Source organism: Mytilus galloprovincialis, chromosome 9, assembly GCF_965363235.1.
Source record: "Mytilus galloprovincialis chromosome 9, xbMytGall1.hap1.1, whole genome shotgun sequence".
Lineage (NCBI taxonomy): Eukaryota > Metazoa > Mollusca > Bivalvia > Mytilida > Mytilidae > Mytilus > Mytilus galloprovincialis.
In genome coordinates, this window is record NC_134846.1 from 26,393,665 (window position 1) to 26,418,055 (window position 24,391).

Below are 24,391 nucleotides of genomic sequence, written 5' to 3' on the forward strand. Positions count from 1 at the left end.
GGATAGGGCTGCCAGATATAAATATATATTAATATACATGCCAACTGAACTATAATTCTTGTCACGAAGCTTAAGAATTATTGCTATTATACCTGATTTTTAGTTCTATAAAAATTTACAACCAAAAAGACCAAAATGTTCCCCTATCCCTCTCAACTGCTGCTTAACCCCCAACCGGTGCCACCCCTAGCTCCTTATAGCCCGGCAACCCGACCAAATCTAATATTTCGTCGATTGGATTGTTTATTAACCGAGTTGATTCACGATGTAAATCAATAGACTCCCTTTTTTTTTTATACGACCGCAAAAATTTTAATTTTTTGTCTTATATTGCTATCACGTTGGTGTCGTTGTCCTGCGTCGTCGTCGTCCGAATACTTTTAGTTTTCGCACTCTAACTTTAGTAAAAGTGAATAGAAATCTATGAAATTTTAACACAAGGTTTATGACCACAAAAGGAAGGTTGGGATTGATTTTGGGAGTTTTGGTCCCAACATTTTAGGAATTAGGGGCCAAAAAGGGCCCAAATGAGCATTTTCTTGGTTTTCACACTATAACTTTAGTAAATTGAAGTAAATTGAAATCTATGAAATTTTGACACAAGGTTTATGACCACAATAGAAAGGTTGGGATTGATTTTGGGAGTTTTGGTTCCAACAGTTTAGGAGTTAGGGGCCAAAAAAGGGCCCAAATAAGCATTATTCTTGGTTTTCGTACAATAACTTTAGTATAAGTAAATAGAAATCAATGAAATTTAAACACAAGTTTTATGAACACAAAAGGAAGGTTGGGATTGATTTTGGGAGTTTTGGTCCCAACAGTTTAGGAATTAGGGGCCAAAAAGGGGCCCAAATAAGCATTATTCTTGGTTTTCGCACCATAACTTTAGTATAAGTAAATAGAAATCTATGAAATTTAAACACAAGGTTAATGACCATAAAAGGAAGGTTTGGTTGGATTTTGGGAGGTTTGGTCCCAACAGTTTAGGAATAAGGGGCCCAAAGGGTCCAAAATTGAACTTTGTTTGATTTCATCAAAAATTGAATAATTGGGGTTCTTTGATATGCCAAATCTAACTGTGTATGTAGATTCTTAATTTTTGGTCCCGTTTTCAAATTGGTCTACATTAAGGTCCAAAGGGTCCAAAATTAAACTTAGTTTGATTTTAACAAAAATTGAATCCTTGGGGTTCTTTGATATGCTGAATCTAAAAATGTACTTAGATTTTTGATTATTGGCCCAGTTTTCAAGTTGGTCCAAATCGGGTCCAAAATTAAACTTGGTTTGATTTCATCAAAAATTGAATAATTGGGGTTCTTTGATATGCCAAATCTAACTGTGTATGTAGATTCTTAATTTTTGGTCCCGTTTTCAAATTGGTCTACATTTAAGTCCAAAGGGTCCAAAATTAAAGGGAAACTTCGCAAAAAAATCAAAAATTGATATTATGTTCATTCTGTATAAAAATGCTCAAATTCATAGATATTAAAGTTTTATTCCGCTAGATAAGCGATCACCATCGATTTTAAATTTAGAGTATCAATTCTCTGCGATCCGCCATTTTGTCTTCTTTCCCGATTAATAAAAACGATGTGTCTATAAACCACAAAGAAACAAAACTACAGTAACCGATGTAGTCGTAATTGCGTGTCGATATCTTGTCAATCGTACGGTTGTTTTATCCGACTAACTAACTTGATACGAAAAATATTCTTACTTTTTTTAAATTACCATGGTCTGTTGTTTTTAAACTGTTGATATTGGAATTAGGTGAAAAGTCAAAGTTGAAATCATAAATAAGTGTTCCGTGAAAATTGTTTTCGAAAATCTAATTTGTTCATAATTCTTTAAAGTAATAAACAAATATATTTTGATCTTCCCTCATCTTATCACCAGCATGGCTAAAGGTATTACTTCCAAAGGTATTGTGAGGGATGTGAGGTGACACGTCCAGGTATTCAAGCGATTTCCTGTCGGGCTTGCAAGTTCATGCATCGTTTCACTTCTGCAGGTATTGATCAGTGTACACGGCTGATAACTTATAACTTATAACTTTCCATTTTGAACTATCAGATGAATAATATACAACTCTGTCTTACTTGTCATTACTAAACTCATACACTTGTTTATAAATAACATTTCTGGTGTAAAGAATATAATTCATAAACATATAAATAATACCCAAAAAATAAGATTTGATGAAATTAAAATCTATTTAAATATTTTTTCCAAGGGTGAATTTGGGAAAATGTAATATATAGTCATTGTCAATAGTGAAGGACAGATTGGAACAGACCAGAAATATTGATTTAAAAAAATGTACGCACTTGCCGACGATTCGTTTATACGACTGGATAGAAAGTTACGGAACTATAGCGCAATTTAAAATATATACATGTATACATTGAACATAAGAAAAAAACATATATTTTGAATAAATAGGGGTAAAAGTGTTGTAAATAGACTAGTCCATGTATGCCAACAGTATGTAATCATCGAATGTCGATATAGACTATTGTATACCAGAAGAAGAAGAGAACCAATTTGATTTAAATACAGATCGATGTATAACTTTTGCTTTGGTTCATTGAAGCTGTGGACCTAGTGAAATCACAGATTTATATTTCAATAAGATTGTTCTCGAACAAAGGAAGTAATTCGTCATCACAATTGTTATATATGCCACTGGACGAACACTAATTATCCCCAGGGAATGTGAATATTTTGCTGGGAAACTTTTGAGTATCAAAGTTTCAAATTAATTTCGGGATTTATTTTCTTTCTTGGTATTCAATAACAGAAAAAAGAATAAATTACTTGTTCGCTAAATAGGGGTATTCTTGTCAGATAAAAGACTTTTAGTTATATTTAAAAAATAGGGAAATATGACATTAAATTGGTTCTGTCTTTTTTTTAAACATCGTTAAAAAGATGTGTGTCTAAGGTGAACGCCACAAGAACCCTGTAATACTAGTACGAGAGTATAGCATGTAAACATTCCTTTTCAATAATATGGTTGTATTGGAAATCTTTTCATACAGATTGACAACTCATTGTCCGATATGTAATATTTGCCACATGACGCCCATAGTTCTTTCTACCATCATCATCTTATTCTGTGATATTGCTGTAAACATCGATGGTTCACACCCAAACAAAATGGGAGTAATGGACCTTCAGAGCTTCTCCGTGTTATACACTTGTGAAATATATAGACGAAATTTCTGTATTGAAATGAATCTACATCTCACAAACAGGATTTTCAAATAACGATTGTGAGTAATCACCTTACAAACCAATATAAACGTATGGCAAGATATAACCATGAAGGAATTTAGTTTTTGTCAGACGCAAGAACTCATCACTATATATATCATAAACGTATACGTATATATATGCATACAGTTTCAAATATTAAGAACAAGCGGTCGATGTCGATAGTCTGTTTTCTAACTGTTCAGAGTTAGACATGTCACTTGTTCATTCTTGGAAGCCTTCATATTCCCGTCTAACGATGGAAACTCTTTCTGATTGTGTTGACTATAAATGCTTGTATGGTAATTCTGTCGTTTATCTGTACAAGCGGTTGCATTTCCTCTCCTTTCCCAACAAACAAACGAACGAAACGCCACTAGTCTGATTTCTCTGGAGCTCATCCTCAATGGCTCTTATACGTCAGGAAACTTACATTTATACTAATAATGATTGTTTCAAGAACAACGAAGTATGGACGAACTATTATAAATTCGTCAATATCAGTTATGCATGACTAAAATATAACTTTTATTACAACTACTGTATTACTTATTTGGATTAATGACGGCTATCATGTTCAACATTGCACAAATATTATCATAGAATTTAAAAAAAAAATCCTCAACAATCCTCAAAAGAAATAATGCCTTAGCTTAGATAATTGATATTCTTTTCACAAAAAGTTTGTGTAAATGATTGTCAAATGAATTTAATTATGTAAGAATAAAATGTTAAAAAGAAACTAAAAAAAAATCATGCATGTTGTATGTTGTATTTTTTTGTCAATTAAAAACTTTAAAATTGCAATAGTTTTATAAGCATTTAAACACAGCCAGATTTGAATACAAGTTAAGAAATTCCGGTAAAGTCAATGATATCAAACAGATGTACAATGGTATATCAAATTGGGTAATATTGCATTTAGTTTTTATAAAAGATTAAAACTACTATTTTTTGCTTCATATTTGAATCTTTACGCCAATTGCCGCTAAGAAAGTAATCAAAAATTGTTTCCTTTTATTTTTATACACTTTCGGAATTACGAATCTGAATTTTATTTTCAATTAATTTACACAATTTAATTATTGTATCTTTATTCTCATCGTGTATTAAATCTTAGTGTATTAACATTGTGACAGCATACTCTTTCTAATCCTTTCTGTTTATCCTTTCCAAATAACAACATTTATACCTGTGTACGCTTGAACTCACACCTGCAGCTAAATAGCTACAAGGTAAACGAATTGACCTCAAGCAGAGAAATATACAGTGACCTTTACAAAATAACATACACACTCTGCTCACACATTAGTTGCATTGAAATGATTATCAAAACAATAACGGTAAATAGAACTGAAATATTTTCAGTTCAATATCAGTAAAAATGTTCAATAAATATTTTATGAAAAAAATCTCAACAATAATTAATTAAATTTATTCAAAAACATTTACTAGAGATAATTTTATAGGAGTTTAATTCAATCAATACAAAACGGTATATGCATATTCATTTTCGTTCATTCTTATATTGTGGTTCATAACTTCGACCATTCGTCAGCTGTGCGCTTACGTATATTGTCGATAAGCTATAAGAGTTAAACAGATTTTATTTTTTCCCAGAATTCAATAAATCGGGCTAATACGTCACGACCCACTCGAGAATTCAACCAAAAAAGTTACAAATACTTGATTTTCTCCGTTATTAGAAGGAATATAAATTTAAAACTTTGCAAATGTGTTTTTTATGTTAAGATGAACATAATTAGATGATAAGTAAAAAATCGCGGAATTTCCCTTTAAACTAAGTTTGATTTTAACAAAAATTGAATTCTTGGGCTTTTTTGATATGCTGAATCTAAACATATACTTAGATTTTTGATTATGGGCCCAGTTTTCAAGTTGGTTCAAATCAAGATCCAAAATTATTATATTAAGTATTCAGCAATCGCAAGAAATCTTCAAGTGCAATAGCAAGCAATTTTCAATTGCACAGTATTGCGCAATAGCAAGAAATCTTCAATTGCACAATATTGTGCAATAGCAAATATTTTCAGTTGCACAATATTGTGCAATAGCAAATATTTTCAGTTGCACAGTATTGCGCAATAGCAAGAAATATCTAATTATACCCCCGCTTTAAAAAAGGGGGGGTATACTGTTTTACCTCTGTCTGTCCGTCAGTCAGTCCGTCCCATGAAACTTTCGTCACATTTTTCTCAGGAACTACACATCCACCCTTTCTGTAATTTGGTATCAACATTTATATATGTCAGCCATACCGTGTGATGCGTTTTCAGATTCATCACTTGACAACTTCCTGTTTACCGAAAAAACTTGTATGATTTTACACATGATATCCAAGTTTAAAATTTTCGTCACACTTTTCTCAGGAACTACAATACAAGGATTTCTGAAATTTGGTTTCAGGATTTATATAAGTCAGCTATACCGTGTGATGCGTTTTCAGATTCATCACTCGACAACTTCCTGGTTACCGAACACTTGTATGATTTTACACATGATAGCCAACTTGAAAATTTTCGTCACATTTTTCTCAGGAACTACAATACAAGGATTTCTGAAAATTGGTTTCAGGATTTATATAAGTCAGCTATACCGTGTGATGCGTTTTCAGATTCATCACTCGACAACTTCCTGTTTACCGAACACTTGCATATTTTTACACTATTAATATTATCCACTTGCGGCGGGGGTATCATCAGTGAGCAGTAGCTCGCAGTTTCACTTGTTGCACAATATTGTGCAATAGCAAGAAATTTTCAATTGGAGTTATCTTTCTTTGTCCAGAATAGTAGTTGAATCAACTTAAATCATTGTTTTTGTCGAGCCTGCAACTTTAGTTGCAGAAAGCTCGACATAGGGATAGTGATCCGGCGGCGGCGGCGGCGGTTTTAGCTCACTTCTTAAAAGCTATATATTTTAGAAGGTGGAAGACCTGCATGCTTCATATTTTGTATATAGATGCCTCATGTTACGAAGTTTCCGTCAGTCACATGTCCAATGTCCTTGACCTCATTTTCATGGTTCAGTGACCACTTGAAAAAAAAAGTTCAGAATTTTTGTAACGTTGAATTCTCTCTAATTATAAGTAATAGGATAACTATATTTGATATGTGCGTACCTTGCAAGGTCCTCATGCCCGTCAGACAGTTTTCACTTGACCTCGACCTCATTTCATGGATCAGTGAACAAGGTTAAGTTTTGGTGGTCAAGTCCATATCTCAGATACTATAAGCAATAGGGCTAGTATATTTGGTGTATGGAAGGACTGGAAGGTATACATGTCCAACTAGCAGTTTCTTATCATGAACGGCTGTAAACGCTCGATGTGAGCACTACAATGTCTTCAAGGTGGTTCCACTTGATTATTAGTACTGTTTTAAAGGAAAATGAGTTAGACTGTTGTGGTATTTTGCTCGTTGAGATCTTAAAACACTTTCTGTAGTTCTTGACCTGTTTTTTCACACATTTCGTGACTGGTAATTGTTAAATCCCTTGGCAGCAATTGTTTTTTTTGGACGAACTTTTTTTTATTGTCTGGTTCTATAGCAGAAACCACCCCCTCAACCACCTTGTACAGAAATATTAGCTTCTGGCTTGAGCGTATTGTCTGTATGTCAAGTGTAGTTTCAGTTTTGTAAGCGTTTTTGAGACGCAACCATCTTCTCCGGATTTGTAGTTTACTGTTATAAATTTTGCAGGTTGTCGCTGTATTCTTTCAAGCTTGTTGATGTTCGTAGATGTGAAGGGGTCCCATACTATTGACTATAACCCATTATTGACCTGACCAGTGAAATATATGCGGTTTCCTTGCATTCCGACAATATCTCAAATTTCTTATCAGGATTCCTAGGCTAGTGTTGAGTTGGCCTTCTTGGCTACATTGCAAATATGGTAGGCCATTTTAGGTCCCCATTTAGTTTTCTGGTTCCTTAAGATTTTATTACAAAATATTGCATATTCAATACAGTTTTGGTATAAAGTATACACTAAGCCACGGGGACTCATTTAAAATAATTTTTCATCCAATTTGTTATGCAAAGTAAAAATATTATATAAAACATTTGTTATCTTCTTTCTTTTCTGAAATTCTAATATTGAGCTTATAATATTAAGCAATAAAGGGTGTTCACCCATTTCTCCCATCATACATTCAGTCAAATATTTGCACCCGAAAACACTGATACGTATGAATTTAGCAGCTCCGTCTTATATTTCATGTAATTCGTTTAATTTTGACCCGGTCAAATATTAAGAAGAAACATCCGGCCAAGTGACAGTAATATAAGTTGATAAGGAAGCCCTTTCCAGCGACACATCCGTATATACCTTAATACCGTGAGGAAGTGACACACCCTCCCAGGTTTTGTGACGAGTACAGTAAACATAATATATGTTTATTCAAGGTCACCTCTATATAAAACTGAGTCCCTGGTAGACATGCCATATAAAACCAGAGATGGGTCCGATTACTTTCAATGTAATTGATTAAATTACAATTACTTTGTCATTTGTACGATTAAATTAAATTAATGATTACATCATTTCTGAAAGTGTCTGATTAAATTAATGATTACATTGGCAAAGTAATCATGATTACATCTGATTACAATGAATTGAAAAAAACAACCATTTTGCATGATGTGAATGAATAAACGTTTAATATTTAACTATATCATTTTTTAGAAAGTATTGTGTTTGCTATATTATAAAATGATAACTTCAAACTTCATCTATTTAATAAACCTCAAAAGTTCACTTCATACATACATGAACATTGTGTCACTGGTTATGACCCATTGCACATTATCATCATTAATCTCTGAATTATTTTGACTTCAATTGAATATAGCTTTATAAAAAGCGGTTGCTGTTTGTCTTCTGACATATTATAGACTTTAATTTATATTTGTTTCAAGGTGCAGTTTATGGGAGATAAAATATGGATGAAATAAAGTTACCAGTTTAATCAAATTGTAAACAAAATACAAGTGCTAAAAATCATTGCATTTTACATGTCCAGTCCAAATACATACAAAAATTTGCTTATTTTAAACAAGATATTTGTCAAACTTTTAATTAATTTTGTGCTAATTGGATAAATTATCACATGTCTGATTTATCTTTTACCATATATGTTGTCCTACAGCTATACTCAGTTGGTAATTGCAATAAAAACAAACCTTAATTGGTTTCCTACCTGTCAATTCAAAGTTGACAAAAATCACAACATTAACAAAAGATTATAATTAAAGGGTTAAAGAAAAGTATAACTTGAATATAACAGTTATTATCAAATATATATATATGTACATCTTTAAATTGTGAATATATGTACAATATCTTTTACTAAGACCAGAAACCTATAATTGTATTATATGACTCTTCTTAAGCTATTGATGACTTTTCAATACTGTAACAGTTTATTTTTTACTGAAGTATACAAACCAATTGTCATGTTTTATAAAAAAAAAAAGAAACCAAACTATCTTAACATGTTCAATATAAATTGAATAAGAATAACAAAAAGTTTCCTTTATTGACCATAAACACAGTTTAAGATTTTTTCATTGTAATCAGAATGTAGTCATAAAGTAATCAGGATTACAGGGTATTTTGAAAAGTAATTGATTAAATTAAATTACATGTAATCAGATTTTTGGCTGATTAATGATTACAATGATTACTTGAAAAATTGTAATCAATTACAGCTGATTAACGATTACAATTACAATTACCCCAACTCTGTATAAAACAAACAATATATTGTATGTCTATTTGTTTTCTATTATATGTATGTGCTGTATATAATTGATTTAAATTAGTTAGGTATATATTCCATATGGAAGTGCTCCTACTTACAGAAGAAGAAACCGAGCGCCATCTGTCGTCATAATGATCGTTAGCATAATACAACAACAACATTTAACACTGACATTTCACACATCGACATTTCACAAATCGCACAATAACATTAGTTTAAGTAAATAGAAATGAATGAAATTTAAACACAATGTTAATGACTACAAAAGGAAGGTTGGTATTGATTTTGGGAGTTTAGGTCCTAACAGTTTAGGAATTAGGGGCCAAAAAGGGACCCAAATAAGCATTTTTCTTGGTTTTCACACCATAACGTTAGTATAAGTAAATAGAAATCTATGAAATTTAAACACAAGGTTTATGACCATAAAAGAAAGGTTGGGTTTGATTTTGGGAGTTTTGGTCCCAACATAATAAGGGGCCCAAAGGGTCCAAAATTAAACTTTTGTTTGATTTCATTAAAATTGAATAATTGGGGTTCTTTGATATGCTGAATCTAACTGTCATGACTGTGTATGTAGATTCTTAACTTTTGGTCCCGTTTTCAAATTGGTCTACATTAAGGTCCAAAGGGTCCAAAATTAAACTTAGTTTGATTTTGACAAAAAATGAATCAGTTAGGTTCTTTGATATGCTGAATCTAAAAATGTACTTAGATTCTTGATTATTGGCCCAGTTTTCAAGTTGGTCCAAATCGGGGTCCAAAATTAAACTTTGTTTGATTTCATCAAAAATTGAATAAATGGGGTTCTTTGATATACCAAATCTAACTGTGTATGTAGATTCTTCATTTTTGGTCCTGTTTTCAAATTGGTCTACACTAAAGTCCAAAGGGTCCAAAATTAAACTTAGTCTGATTTTAACAAAAATTGAAATCTTGAAGTTCTTTGATATGCTGAATTCAAAAATGTACTTAGATTTTTTATTATGGGCCCAGTTTTCAAGTTGGTCCAAATCAGGATCTAAAATTATTATATTAAGTATTGTGCAATAGCAAGTCTTTTCAATTGCACAGTATTGCGCAATGGCAAGAAATATCTAATTGCACAATATTGTGAAATATCAAAAAAAAAATTAATTAGAGTTATCTTTCTTTGTCCAGAATAGTAAGCAAGAAATATCTAATTGCAAAATATTGTGCAATAGCAAGATTTTTTTTTAATTGGAGTTATCTTTCTTTGTCCAGAATCAACTTAAATCTTTGTTATATACAATATACAATGTATATTCACTTTTTACTACCAACTGATAAATTAAAATAATCTTTACCATTCAGTGATAACAAGCAGTTTTTTTACATCTTAATATTTTATGATGTATTTAAATGAGTAGTTATTGTTGCAAACTCCATTAGAAATTTTAATTGAGATTAGTTTTGGAATAAGGGAAAGGGGGATGTGATTAAAAAAATTGGGTTCAATTTTTCTCATTTGAAATTTCATAAATAAAAAAGAAAATTTCTTCAAACATTTTTTTGAGAGGATTAATATTTAACAGCATAGTGAATTGCTCTAAGAGAAACAAAAATTTTAAGTTCATTAGAACACATTCATTCTGTGTCAGAAACCTATGCTGTGTCAACTATTTAATCACAATCCAAATTTAGAGCTGAATCCAGCTTGAATGTTGTGTCCATAATTGCCCTAACCGTTCAGGGTTCAACCTCTGCGGTCGTATAAAGCTACGCCCTGTGGAGCATCTGGTTTTAATTGGAGTTATCTTTCTTTGTCCAGAATCAACTTAAATCTTGATATATACAATATACAATGTATATTCACTTTTTACTACCAACTGATAAATTATAATAAATAACATTCAGTGATAACAAGCAGTTTTTTTTTACATCTTAATATTTTATGATGTATTTAAATGAGTAGTTATTGTTGCAAACTCCATTAGAAATTTTAATTGAGATTAGTTTTGGAATAAGGGAAAGGGGGATGTGATTAAAAAAATTGGGTTCAATTTTTCTCATTTGAAATTTCATAAATAAAAAAGAAAATTTCTTCAAACATTTTTATGCCCCACCTACGATAGTAGAGGGGCATTATGTTTTCTGGTCTGTGCGTCCGTCCGTCCGTCTGTCCGTTTGTTCGTCCGTCCGTCTGTCCCGCTTCAGGTTAAAGTTTTTGGTCAAGGTAGTTTTTGATGAAGTTTAAGTTCAATCGACTTCAAACTTAGTACACATGTCCCCTATGATATGATCTTTCTAATTTTAATGCCAAATTAGAGTTTTTACCCCAATTTCACGGTCCACTGAACATGGAAAATGATAGTGCGAGTGGGGCATTCGTGTACTGAAGACACATTCTTGTTTTGAGAGGATTAATATTCAACAGCATAGTGAATTGCTCTAAGAGAAAACAAAAATTTTAAGTTCATTAGAACACATTCATTCTGTGTCAGAAACCTATGCTGTGTCAACTATTTAATCACAATCCAAATTTAGAGCTGAATCCAGCTTGAATGTTGTGTCCATACTTGCCCCAACCGTTCAGGGTTCAACCTCTGCGGTCGTATAAAGCTACGCCCTGCGGAGCATCTGGTTAAAACTTATCTTACATGTGGTCTTATAAATTTAAAATGAAATACAGTACAGTAAAACCTGTATAAACCAGCCGACTACGGGACTAAGAAAAAGGGGTGGTTTGGACAGTGGGTAGGTTTATTCAGGTTTCCGTTTTGACTGGGAGTTAATAAATTGTGATGTCCGATATATTGTATGTAAATGTTCTGTCTGATTGTAAATTATAAACTGATAAATACAAAATGTAAAAATGTAATAACTTCGTTGTTTTGAATCTTCTTCTTCATTGGCTATAGAAATGTAAGAAACTGGTTGTTCCTCGAATTCAAAAAAATAATATTTTAACCTTTTTTAACATATCCTCGTATCTCTGTGGTATCAGTCTCCGACTTGTCAGTTTCACTTTCACTTTGTGTTAATTGTTTATCCTCGCGTTGTTTGAATTGTAACACAAGGTTTTGTTTTACTTCCATTGTTTATTTCAGTTGTTGGTTTAGCGTATAAATAAAGCAGAATTTTATCAAACGAAATTTAATCATGATTGACACATTGTCGTACAGTTTACGATACTCATTAATTGTTGTCATCCAAGTGTTACTCATAATCAGGGTCATTGTTTAAAGGGGTTCACAATAGGATTTCGAAAACACGATTCCGAGATTAAAAAAAATTATCCAAGTTAAAAACTAAGTTCTATCCCAGATATATTCGGTGTGTCTTTTTGTTTAATTTAGGACTGTCATACAAGTGAGAGGTTTAGCGCTTTAAAACCAGGTTTAATCCACCATGTTCTACATAAGAAAATGCCTGTACCAAGTCAGGAATATGACAGTTGTTATCCATTCATTTGATGCGTTTGAGCTTTTGGTTTTGTTATTTGATTAGGGACTTTCCGTTTTGAATTTTCCTCGTAGTTCATTAGTTTTGTGATTTTACTTTTTACACTTTTATAGTGTTTTTATACGACCGCAAAAATTAAAATTTTTTTGTCGTATATTGGTATGACGTTGGCGTCTGCGTCCAAAGACATTTGGTTTTCGCACTCTAACTTTAGTAAAAGTAAATAGAAATCTATGAAATTTAAACACAAGGTTTATGACCATAAAAGGAAGGTTGAAAAAAAATTGTTTTTGGGTGTTTTGGTCCCAACAGTTTAGGAATTAGGTGCCAAAAAGGGCCCAAATAAGCATTTTTCTTGGTTTTGCACAATAACATTAGTATAAGTAAACAGAAATCTATGAAATTTTAAGACAAGGTTTATGACCACAAAAGGAAGGTTTGGATTGATTTTGGGAGTTTTGGTCCCAACCAATTAGGGGCCAAAAGGGTCCAAAATTAAACTTTGTTTGATTTCATCAAAAATTGAACTATTGGGGTTCTTTGATATACCGAATCTAACCTTGTATTTAGATTCTTAATTTTTGGTCCCGTTTTCAAATTGGTCTACATTAAGGTCCAAAGGGTCCAAAATTAAACTTAGTTTGATTTTAACAAAAATTGAATTCTTGGGGTTCTTTGATATGCTGAATTGAAACATGTACTTAGTTTTTTGATTATGGGCCCAGTTTTCAAGTTGGTCTAAATCGGGGTCCAAAATTAAACTTTGTTTGATTTCAACAAAAATTCAATATATGGGGTTCTTCAATATGCTGTATCTAACCATGTATTTAGATTTTTAATATTTAGGACCGGTTATCAAATTGGTCCACATTGAGGTCTAAAGGGTCCAAAATTGAACTTTATTTGATTTCATCAAAAATTGAACTTTATTTGATTTCATCAAAAATTGAATTCTTAGGTTTCTTTGATATGATGAATCTAACCATGTATTTAGATTTTGGATATTGGAATACCACAAAGGGATGGTAAGAATTGTCTTTGGGAGTTATGGCTCAAACCTTTAAGGAATAAGGTGCAAAAAAGGGGGGAAAAGGGTTTCCAGGTTAATGGACAATTACTTAAGTACAAAACATAATTTAAAAGCAGTGTAAGATTGGTAATTGAAACTCATTTTAAGGTGGTACCTAACACTACAGGGAGATAACTCTGTAAAGTCAGCTAAACGTTTTAATTACATTGTGTTGTAAAAGGAATATTAAGCTTCTCAATGATCAAAATTGGTGTTTGTCAAATTGCTATATAACCAGTGTATTTTTTCTGACACAACGGTTGGTTCAAAAATTTTTAAATTTTTAAATTTTTATTGACAAAATTTTATGAAAATTAAACGAGCCAAATTAATTTTAGTGAAAGTGTTGGGTACCACCTTAATATCTCACCTAAACTGCTCTTAAATTATGTATATTGGAAATTTGCCAAAAACTTTATTATAAAATAAATTCCATTGGAAATTTGTGAAAAACTTCACTTTAATGAACTTCATAGGAAATTTGCCAATATAAAATGTTGCATTGGAGTTCTTTCTTTGTCCAGAATAGCAGTTTAATCAACTTAAATCATGACTGTATGACATTTTATATTTTATGATGTATTTAAATTAGAAGTTATTGTTGAAAACTCCATTAGAAATTTGAATTGAGATCATTTTTGGAATAAGGGAAAGGGGGAGGTGAACAAAAATTGGTGGGGTTCAATTTTTCTTATTTCAGATTTCAGAAATGAAAAAGAAAATTTCTTCAAATATCAAAGGATTAATATTCAACAGCATAGTGAATTGCTCAAAAGCAAACAAAAATATTTTAAGTTCATTAGACCACATTCATTCTGTGTCAGAAACCTATGCTGTGTCAACTATTTAATCACAATCCAAATTCAGACCTGTATCCAGTTTGAATGTTGTGTCCATACTAGCCCCAACCGTTCAGGGTTCGACCTCTGCTGTCGTATAAAACTGCGCACTGCGGAGCATCTGGTTATAATATAGCTCACTATTGTACCATGGTAAGTTCAGGGTTTAACACCTGGCTAATTGATTATCCATACCTGCCAAGTTTTCAAAATGACCATGGGGGTTTTGCGTGCAAAATGGCTGCCATACTCCTAAAAAAACCTTCAAGTCGGCCGTCAAATACAGTGTTATGTTGTTTTTTGGCGTCTTCATACTCTTATAAGCCTCAATTCATTGTAAACTTAATTGTTTTTTTAAAATTGTGGGCATAATTGCTCTTTAAAAATTTCAATTTGGGAGCCTCTATGGGGGAAATCCCCCACAAATAGTGACAGTTGGCAGGTATGATTATCCAGAAAAGCCATCTTGTATCAACAAATACATTATGATTGAATATCGATCAATACTGTTATCACAAACCGATTTTGACAGGTAATAATTGATGTAATTAAGAGTATTGGGACTGCATCATAAGACCAGAATTCGGAATACACAGGGTCCGGTATACAAAGTGTATTTTAACAAAGACTTTGAAGGGAAAAAACAGGACTTTTAGTATCAGCTGGAATTGACAGGTAACCGGTTTAGTCAGGTTTAGTCAGGGTCCGGTTTACTCAGGTTTGACTGTATATACATTTTTTAATGACTTTTTTTAATGTTTTGTAGCTGGTTAATATAGGATCACAATATAACTATGGCAGTGAAGATCATGCAGAATTTTTATGTGTTGTGTCAAAAGAATGTCCTAATAACATAAATGGAACAGAGTCTGAGTCTACAGATAAAGTTAAGGTGAGATATAAAGGGCTTTTCTGATTACTGTAAATTGTGGAATTATTGGTCCAATTTATTTACAAATAGTCAAATGTTTCCAAAGTGCCAGTTCTCTCGGAATCTGGTGATCCTACCAGACAGGTCAACCAATTTCAAGTACAGTCCTGATGTATGATTTAAAGTTTGTGATGATCTCATTCTTTTGAAAGCCCCCGCCGTATCAGAGGGGGCATTAAGTTTTACCTTTGTCTGTCTGTATGTACATCCGTCTATATGTCCCAAAGTTGGTTTCAGTTCTCTAACTATAGTTTGTTTCAATCAAATGTTATGAAACATATACACAATGCTTATTACTACAAAACACAGATCAAGTTTGAATTTTGGTGGCATCACTATAGGTTGCATTTCTGTAAATATTGACAATGCAATTTCCCATAGGAACTCCTTTTACGGCTAAAACTGTACCACTTTTACTATGAAGTTTTGAAAAAAATCTTATCCTAGAATTGAAAGTTCATATGCACCACATTTTTTTTCAAAGGTCAAAATATAGGGCTGTGCGGCATATTTTCAACGTTTATATGCCCTGAACTTCTCAGAGTTTAAACTTACACTGATTTTCTTAACTACCCCTACCTCGAATGAAAGGTTACCACAGATTTCAATGTAAACAATATGCACGTGTTTATTTACTGGTAACATTCCCAAGTTCTGTCTCTGCAATATGGAAAACAGAGAGCATAACTGGGAACCAGTATGTAAACAAAATCAATTTTCTATGAATATTCAATTACTCCCCAAAAGAGGCGTGTTTTAAGAAACAGCTGTATTTACAAAGTGCAACCTTTAGTTGTTTTTGAGTTATTCCCCTTTACAAATAGAAAAATTGCTAAATTTTTGGTTTCCTTAATCTATATTTAGTTGGCTTCATCCAAATGCTATGAAACTTATACACAATGCTTATTACAACAAAATACATATATGAATAAGTTTAAGTTTTGTTGTCACTTTAACCATTCTGGAGTTATACTCTTTACAAATGGAAAAATTGCCAATTTTTTGGTTTCTGTTCTCCTTCAGTTACACAATGCTTATTTCCACTAAACATACTGGTAGATCAAATTTGAATTTTGGGGGTTTCACTACCGGTATTATTTTTCAAAATAGGGGTCTTGGCACCGTTGCTCCATGGATGTTATGATAAACACCAAATGCATTCAATATTTTAGTATCGGGCGTAAAAACACTGTTAAAATAAAGATTGTTGAGAAAAAAAAACCTCGTGAAAAAACAAAATGGCGGAATCATAAACAATTGTGGTCAGGAGTATCATTTCGAGTTGAAACATTTAGAAAACTTAACCTGCGGTCATGAAAGTCGTTTAACTTGTACAAAAGTAGTGTTTGTAAGTATATTTTGGAGTTGTGAGAAGGATATTTGTAAAACAACCTGAAATCAAGACTTTGATTGTTGCCATCAGGTGCACGACTGTAAATTATTATTTCTCGTTGCCGTTTGACAGTCAACCTTTCATTACCGATTGAGTCAGAGTCTTCTATCATCGTTTTAGACACTCGCAGGAGTCTGTAGTGCTACAGGTTTTATTTCTTTTCATTGAAAGGCTGTACAGCAGTATGTAGGTCAACAAAATGAAAGTCCACTTTCATTTAAAATAGAACCGGATATTGACAAAATTGACAGCTGAGTCTATAAATAGTGCGGTTCATAAAAACACATGTTGTTGCATCTCATAGCTTTATTATTTAAAAGAAAAGTGGTTTCGGAAGATGAGACAATATTCTGCAATCTTATTCGTATTTTAATCGAGTGTAAATTATTTTCCATGATGTATCTCGTCTTGTGACATAGGTTTTTAATAGTCTTGTTCAGCATACAAAAATTTTAAAAGTTGTTTTGAAAAACAAATTATGTTGACAGAGAGTAAAAAAAAACTTGAAAGATGCCAAGATGATTATTTTTATGTAACAAATTGTTTTCTTTCTCATTTAAAAATTTTGGGATTGTATGATGTCGTTGTCTGCATCGTTGTCGTCCAAAGACACATTTGGTGTATGGACAAACTCTTTTATTTTGATACGACCGCAAAAAATTTTGCGGTCTTATATTGGTATCACGTTGTCGTCGTCGTCTTGAGACGTCTTTTCGTTTCTGTTCTCTTTACTTAAGTTTGTCTCAACTAAATTTAATGAAATGTGTATATAATGCTTATTACCTCTAAACTCAGTTTAAGTTAAATTTTTGGCAGCTTCACTTTTACAGTTCTTGAGTTATGTCCCTTTATAACGCTATATGCTAGCGAGGGCATCATCTGTGTCCCATTGGACACATTCCCCATTTATTTTTGGAAAGATTAGAACTTGTTCTAAATCTTTACTTAGGCGCCAGCCTCCCTAACAACAGGACAGGTTAGCTACTGTTACTAAATGTATTCACACTGAAATATAGTTCCCTATGGTTCTCATGTATGTGCACATAATACACATGTAAACTGAAAAAAACTGGGTATATTATTGGAGCAGTTCATTCAAGAATGTATGTCATTAAGGTGTGTTGATGTGCAGGCTTTTTTTAAAAAACATTTTGATTAGGTAACTGGGTATTGATTCTAGAACTAGTATGATTGACAACTGTCATTATCACTAAACAATCAAAGACAAGGTGGACCTTTAATTACAATGCCCCACCTCCTAAACTGCCAATCAAATTGACCACATTACGTATCAACCTCAGTCTTACATAATTAACCAGACCACTCAATATACATATAATTCTTAATACACAAGCATTTGACCTCATAATTGAAGACACAAATGTGTATATTAGATGTTTGATATTTATAAGGATGATAGATTTATTTATTGCCAATTACTTTTGATCTACATTACATAAAGTGATTCTGTAAATTATATCTGAAAGATAAATGATTAATGGATTAACAAGATCTTTAAAAAAAAATGAAATATGAATATAAATATGAATAAATAAAAGGTATTCAAGTAAGGCCTATAATTTACTCGATAAATTTCCAATAATCATCTGTAATTAATCAACAATTAGATTAATTTTAGTACACTTTTTTTCATCAGGAATTAACTTGAAACAGTTTAAAAATTTTAAAACTTTTAATTATAACAAACCATTGTTTATTAGTTTATTTCCCATCAATCATTATGTCTATTTTAGTCATTTGAATTTTTATTAGAAGTGAATATATGTTTTTGCAATCAAGAAAGAATCCACATTTCAATAAGATAAGTTTTTTAATTGGTTTACCTTGAAAAAGTACATTTTTAATGCCCTGTGTTGAAAAATACTTTAAAAATTGATCAAAAGGCACTCTAAAACTTTTAATCTCCAATGCCATATAACCTCTGTTTCAACTTTAATTTACAAAATGCCCCAAAACAACATTTTTCAATTTTTTTTGTTGACACTTTAAAGTTTTAAGCTGTTAGTCCAGATTTTTGTCTTACAAGGATAGTTGGTAACATTTACTAGAAGAATTTTTGCATTTTTTTGTTTTTTTGAAACATGTTCAGAACTGGCAACATAATTTTGATAAGATATAAACTGCAGTTTAAATAAAATTGTGCAAATTAAGAGACCCATATAATTTAATTTGAGCTCATTTTATCCTCATACTGGAAAAGCAAATTTCCTTCTAAAGACCTGCTGTAAATGCAATTTTCAGCAATAGTGCTTTATAAATGTTCATTTTTCCCCACCATACTTAATATGAAATAATTCAAACTACTCTTCTAATCTTTCCACATTTCAATAAGATAAGTTATTTAATTGGTTTACATTAAAAAAGTACATTTTCAATGCCCTGTGTTTGTAATGGCCTGACCATTAAGTTTAACCGACGATTGGGCTCAAGCAACAAGACTATCAGGTGCTGATAATCTATTCTTAAACCAATCAAACAAATGGTAAAAAGCTGAAAAACAAATAAAATACAATTTTACAGTGTGTTCAATTAATGTTATTAAAACGAAATGTCAAAGGTAATAGATAGCACAGTTCGTTGAATCTGAGAAAATGTTGTACTTTCAAGAGCAGTTAAATTTACAGTGTTTCACAGAGAGAATGTTCAAATATTTATAGAGTAATTTGAAGGCTTCAAAAACAATGTTGTAAAGTTAACTCACTCTGTGGTTAGCCACGAATTGTGTCCTAGATGACGTTTCCCCTTTAAAAAGTTCTCCAGAACTGGTATGACCTTGCAATGTTCAGTTTGAGATTTGTGTGAGAAGGGGAATGGTAGCGATGATACGATGTTTTAATGTTCTTATAAGGTTAAAGATGAATAATCCTCCTAGACTGGAACACATAAACAGATTAAGAATATAATCGAAGGAAATACACAAATTGAGGAAAGGTGTAACTGTCTGATGTCTATCTGATATGACTATTCCATAAATTAATCGCATATGAACATAAGATTAAGATCTAGATAAATGAATAAATCCAAATATAAATTAAATATATACAGGTGAATTATCCACTATTTGTCGTGTGAGAAATATCAGGTCTGAACGACTTTTCACTATAAAGGTTCCTGAATGTATACATTCCACGGGAAACTGGGTTGGCACAGTTTCTTGTCCTTTGGATAAAAGGTGTCTCGGACAACATTGTTGTGTTCTGTAGAATGTTCCACTTCTCCTGTATCAATTATATGAACTGTTTTCTCCAACGTTATGAGACGGCGACGATGGTTAAAGGTGGTCCTCCGATGGGTATGACGAGAGTTAATATTTGATCCTCTTCAGGTTTGGCGAAAAGCTCCATCTTCTTTAGTATCAGGCGAAATTAAGCGTTTCATCTTAATGTTCAATCCTGCTGATCTGGCAGTTTTATCTGTGAAGTGGGGTCCTTTGATTTTGTTGTAGTAATGTCCAAGAAAAGGTGTTACTTTGTGATGATGTCCAGATAAGACTACTGGTTCCTTTTCACTTATATTCAAGATTTGGCAATAGGTCCTTCTTTCGAAATAGGTTTGTGAATGTTATTGATTTCCTCTCCATGAACTTTAGGTTCTGTTGATTTCGGATTGAAACTTTCTTTATCTATAGTTTTTTCTATAGAAGTCACAGATTTTGCTTTTAGTGACGCGAGTGATGTCCCTTTAGATAAATTTGTGCGTTTACCAGGCTTGGTACCAGGTCCTGTACATTCAAGGGATTGTATTGAATGCGATTTAGCGACCTTGGCATTCGAATGAAAGTTTTTGTTGTTAGACTGAACAACAATTGAATTATTGTCCTTAACGGCTATTTCCGGTCTTGAGGCAAGAAGTTGTTTTGATTCCGTGATTGAAACGTAAGTTATCTTTGTGTTGACTTCAATAGGAACAGTTTGCTTGTCAATGTATGTATTTCCAATTATGACCCAACCAAGCCTCAACTTTTGGGCAAATGGAGTTCGGGATGGTCCTAGACGTTGTTCAAGGACGTGGTGTGCCTCTATAAGGTCCCTTCCAAGGACAACGTTCCTCTAGTGGTGTAATACTTCCTCTGAGTTCTGTCAGATGAGGATGATGCATTGCAACTTCAGGAGTAGGAATTTCGTCTCGATTATTGGGAATATTATAACATTTAATTAATGTAGGCAGATCAAATTGTACATCACTATGTACAGATTTTATGACGAAATCTTTTCCTCTTTTCCTGGAAGTAGCTACTCTGCCGGAGCATGTCGTAAGAGAGTAGTTTTCAGGTTCCTCCCGAACATTGAACAGACTGAAGAATTCAGGAGAGGCAAGAGACCGGTTGCTTTGGTCGCCAATAATGGCGTACATCCTGATAATTTTGTCTGTCTTGTCCTTGTGGTGCACGTCCACAGGTAATATCTTGGCATAAGATTTCTCGCTCTTATGATCTTTGTAGATCTCTGTGCAGATCGAACTTACAGAGGTTAACTCTGTCTGCTCCCCACCGTAGACTTGTGTTAGCTCCCCGCCGTAGGCTTGTCTGGGTGAGCTAAACTGGGAATTTTCAGATTGTTGTGGTCTAGTGATGTGAAGTGCTGTGGTATGTCGTTCACTTCCACACTTGTTACAACTGATACTTGCGTTGCAGTCCTGACTTCTGTGTGTGGTTGACTCACAACACTTGTAGCACACATTGTTTTGTCTTAACAGTTCCTTGCGTTCCTCGATTGGTTTGGCTCGGAATGCTCGGCATTCATTCAAGGTATGCTTTGTCTTGTGTAGGATACACAGATTTTGTTGTTGACTGCTGTCTTCAGTTTGCTGTTCAACAGCCGTCTTATGGACATTGACTTTAGAGTACGTCTGAGGTGTGAACCTTGGCGTAGCGTCTTTTGTATTTGGTGTTACATTTGACCCAAAGATGAACCCAGGATCGTTCTTAATTTTGCTAATTTCCCTGATGAAGGCAGAGAATTCTGTGAAAGATGGAAAGGCAACTTCATATTTTGACTTGTATCTTGAAGCTCTTGTAATCCACTTTTCTTGGAGTCCGTATGGCAGTTTTTCAACAATAGGATTTATCCCGGACGAAGAGTCAAAATATGCTAGCAAACATCCTTTTTTCCTTTTTTGGGATTTTCCTTGTGATATTCTATTTCTGATAGATAGAATATCAGACAAGTCATAAAGACGTGCGTTATCTTTGTTCGTCAAGGTAGGAAAATTGACGAGTTTACTCGTGATAGAGGCTTCCAACATTTCTCGAGCACCATATCACTCATCCAGTCTTTGCCATAACCTCTGTAGGCCTCTAGTAGGATTGTTGGCATTTGATGCCCTTATACTCATGGCATGTTTACCAGACTCTGGCCCTAGCCACTTAATCAGTAGGTTTATTTGTTCCGAGTCAGAAACTTGTAATTCGTCTATGACGTTTTTGAAGCTAGATTTCCATGTATGGCAGGATTCTGCCTGGTCATTAAAATTTGTTAGCCTGGAGAATAATAGGTCTTTGCGTAAAAGAAATCTAGTTATCTCCGACGTGGGATTGATTTGTTGCTGGTATGCAACAGGGATCTCTTCTATAACGTCTTGTTTTGTGCGTAAGACAGGGATCGCTTCTTTAACACCCTGTTTTTGGTGTTCAGCAGGGATCTCATCTGAAAGGCCTAGTTTTTGTATGCCGGTTACTATTCCCAGATCTGGGATTAAGGTAACTTCTGGTGACTTAGTATCGGAAGGCAAGACAGCAGATGTCTGTGGCGGCAAGTTCAGTGCCACGGATGGCACGAACGCTGGTGCTTCATGACTCAGTTCAATCGTACCAGGACTTTGTCTTATCTTGTGAGTTCCTGTTACTTCCTTTACAGCAGTTAATACAGGAAGTTTATTGACGAAATCTTGCACACACTGGAGCGGGTCTTCCTTTTCGTCAGGAAGATCGTTAACTGCTTGGCTTCCGTCGTCTTCCAGGACACGAGCCTCGGCTTCAGCGGCTGCAGCTTCTCTTTTTGCTTCGAGAATGTTCCTAGCGGCCTTAAGTTCGGCTTTTTTTCGGACCGCACATGCGGCTTCCTGTTCCATTTGAGTTTTCCTGCGAACGGCCTCATGTTCTTTTTTAGCTTTGATGTTCTCTTCTTCCTGTTCTGCTTCGGCTCTTCTACGTGTGGCTTCTTGTTCCGCTTCAGCTTTTCTATGTGTGGCCTCTTGTTTTGCACGGATAGCTTCTTGTTCCATTTCGGCCTTGATTTCTGTTTGTCTATATAGGGTCTGTTCCTGTAAAACGGCCTACTGCTTTAGGGGGGCAGCTTCTTGCTCGGCAAAGGCTATCTTCGATCTAGCGGACTCTGCCTTGGCACGCTTTCTCCGTGCTAGGCTCGACATGTAGTGGGAGATATTATAGACATAATTGTGCAAATCGTGATACAAGCATGAAATTTGGTGTAAAGGTTAACTAAATGATACTTATAAAAAAATCCGCTGCTGGCCAGAAAAAAAAATCTATTTTTCAAGATGGCCACCACACATTTTGGAAATGGCGTCATTACAAATTAAACATTATTTGTTAATCCTTTGAAAAAGGTGTGTTATATGTAAAATCCAATGTTAGATTTGATAAAATGCAAATTACAGTTCATAAATTACGACTAGACAATACATTAATGAAACTTTAGGTGACTTCTGGTTTCAAAATGCCGGCAAAAAAGTCAAAAATTTCGATTTTTTTACTTTCAAGCGATTTCACAAGGGGTGTAAACCCTTGAAAGATGTGCTATAGGTATAATCCGATGTAAGTTATGATAAAACGTTAAAAACAGCTCCTTAGTACGACAAAACAACACATAAATGAAGAAAAATAGTGATTTCCGGTTCCAAATTGGAGGCAAATACGTAGAAAATATTTTAATAATTTTCATCAACTTAACAAGTAATAACACTCTTTGTTAAGTTAAAATGCCTAGTTTTGTTAGAAAGACAGGTTGCTCTTCATATAATTATCTGACAGTTGCCTATACAACAACCCGTACAAGGAAGGCCAGAACGGTAGCATTTACGGTCACAAACACAGCTGGATATTTGCCTCCGCATTTCAAAAGTTCCTGACACGAGGATGCAATGGCAGTCAAAGAAGTCCATTTCGGTTTCCAACTGTCATTGATTCTTTCTTTCATCCAACCCCAGTGTTCATGACTTGGTACATTTACCTGTCGAATACATGAATCAGTCTGAGCCCAAACAACTCCCTCTTGATTTACTTCTCTTTTGATGTGCTCTGGAAAAGAACCTCTTGTAGGCGAAATTGATTCACAATGCCGCTACTTTCTGGCAAATAATTCACATCGTGCCTCACTTCATACTTAAGCCTTTACATCTGGAAAACCTTCCATTGTTAGCCAAGGTGACCTCTTCCCTTTCCCACGACAATTCGACAAAGTGTCATATCCACTGAATGCATGGACAAAAGGAAGGGCAGCTGCACAAGGACAAAACGCATTTAATATGTCACGTACAGGAAACCATCAAAAGTCTTTATTCCTTCCATAACCTATCCACATTGTGTTCTAACTAGTTTTGCGATTGCTGCAATTCTTGATACTATTACATCTGTGTCAGTACTGCACTTCTCATAATCATGCCGAACATGGACAAACATTCGTGTATCTGCTTCTTCATGATTACAAGGGGTAGA

The 24,391-nt window shown here is 33.6% G+C and overlaps 1 protein-coding gene across 1 annotated transcript in view; it reads left to right on the plus strand.

Moving 5' to 3' along the window:
* LOC143044712 (BTB/POZ domain-containing protein KCTD5-like) overlaps positions 1 to 24,391 on the plus strand; it is a 61,245-nt gene that overhangs the window by 18,490 nt on the left and 18,364 nt on the right. Inside the window, exon 5 of the mRNA XM_076216797.1 lies at positions 15,138 to 15,263. Within this exon, the coding sequence (XP_076072912.1) occupies positions 15,138 to 15,263 (126 nt within the window). The remainder of the gene's footprint in view (positions 1 to 15,137; positions 15,264 to 24,391) is intronic.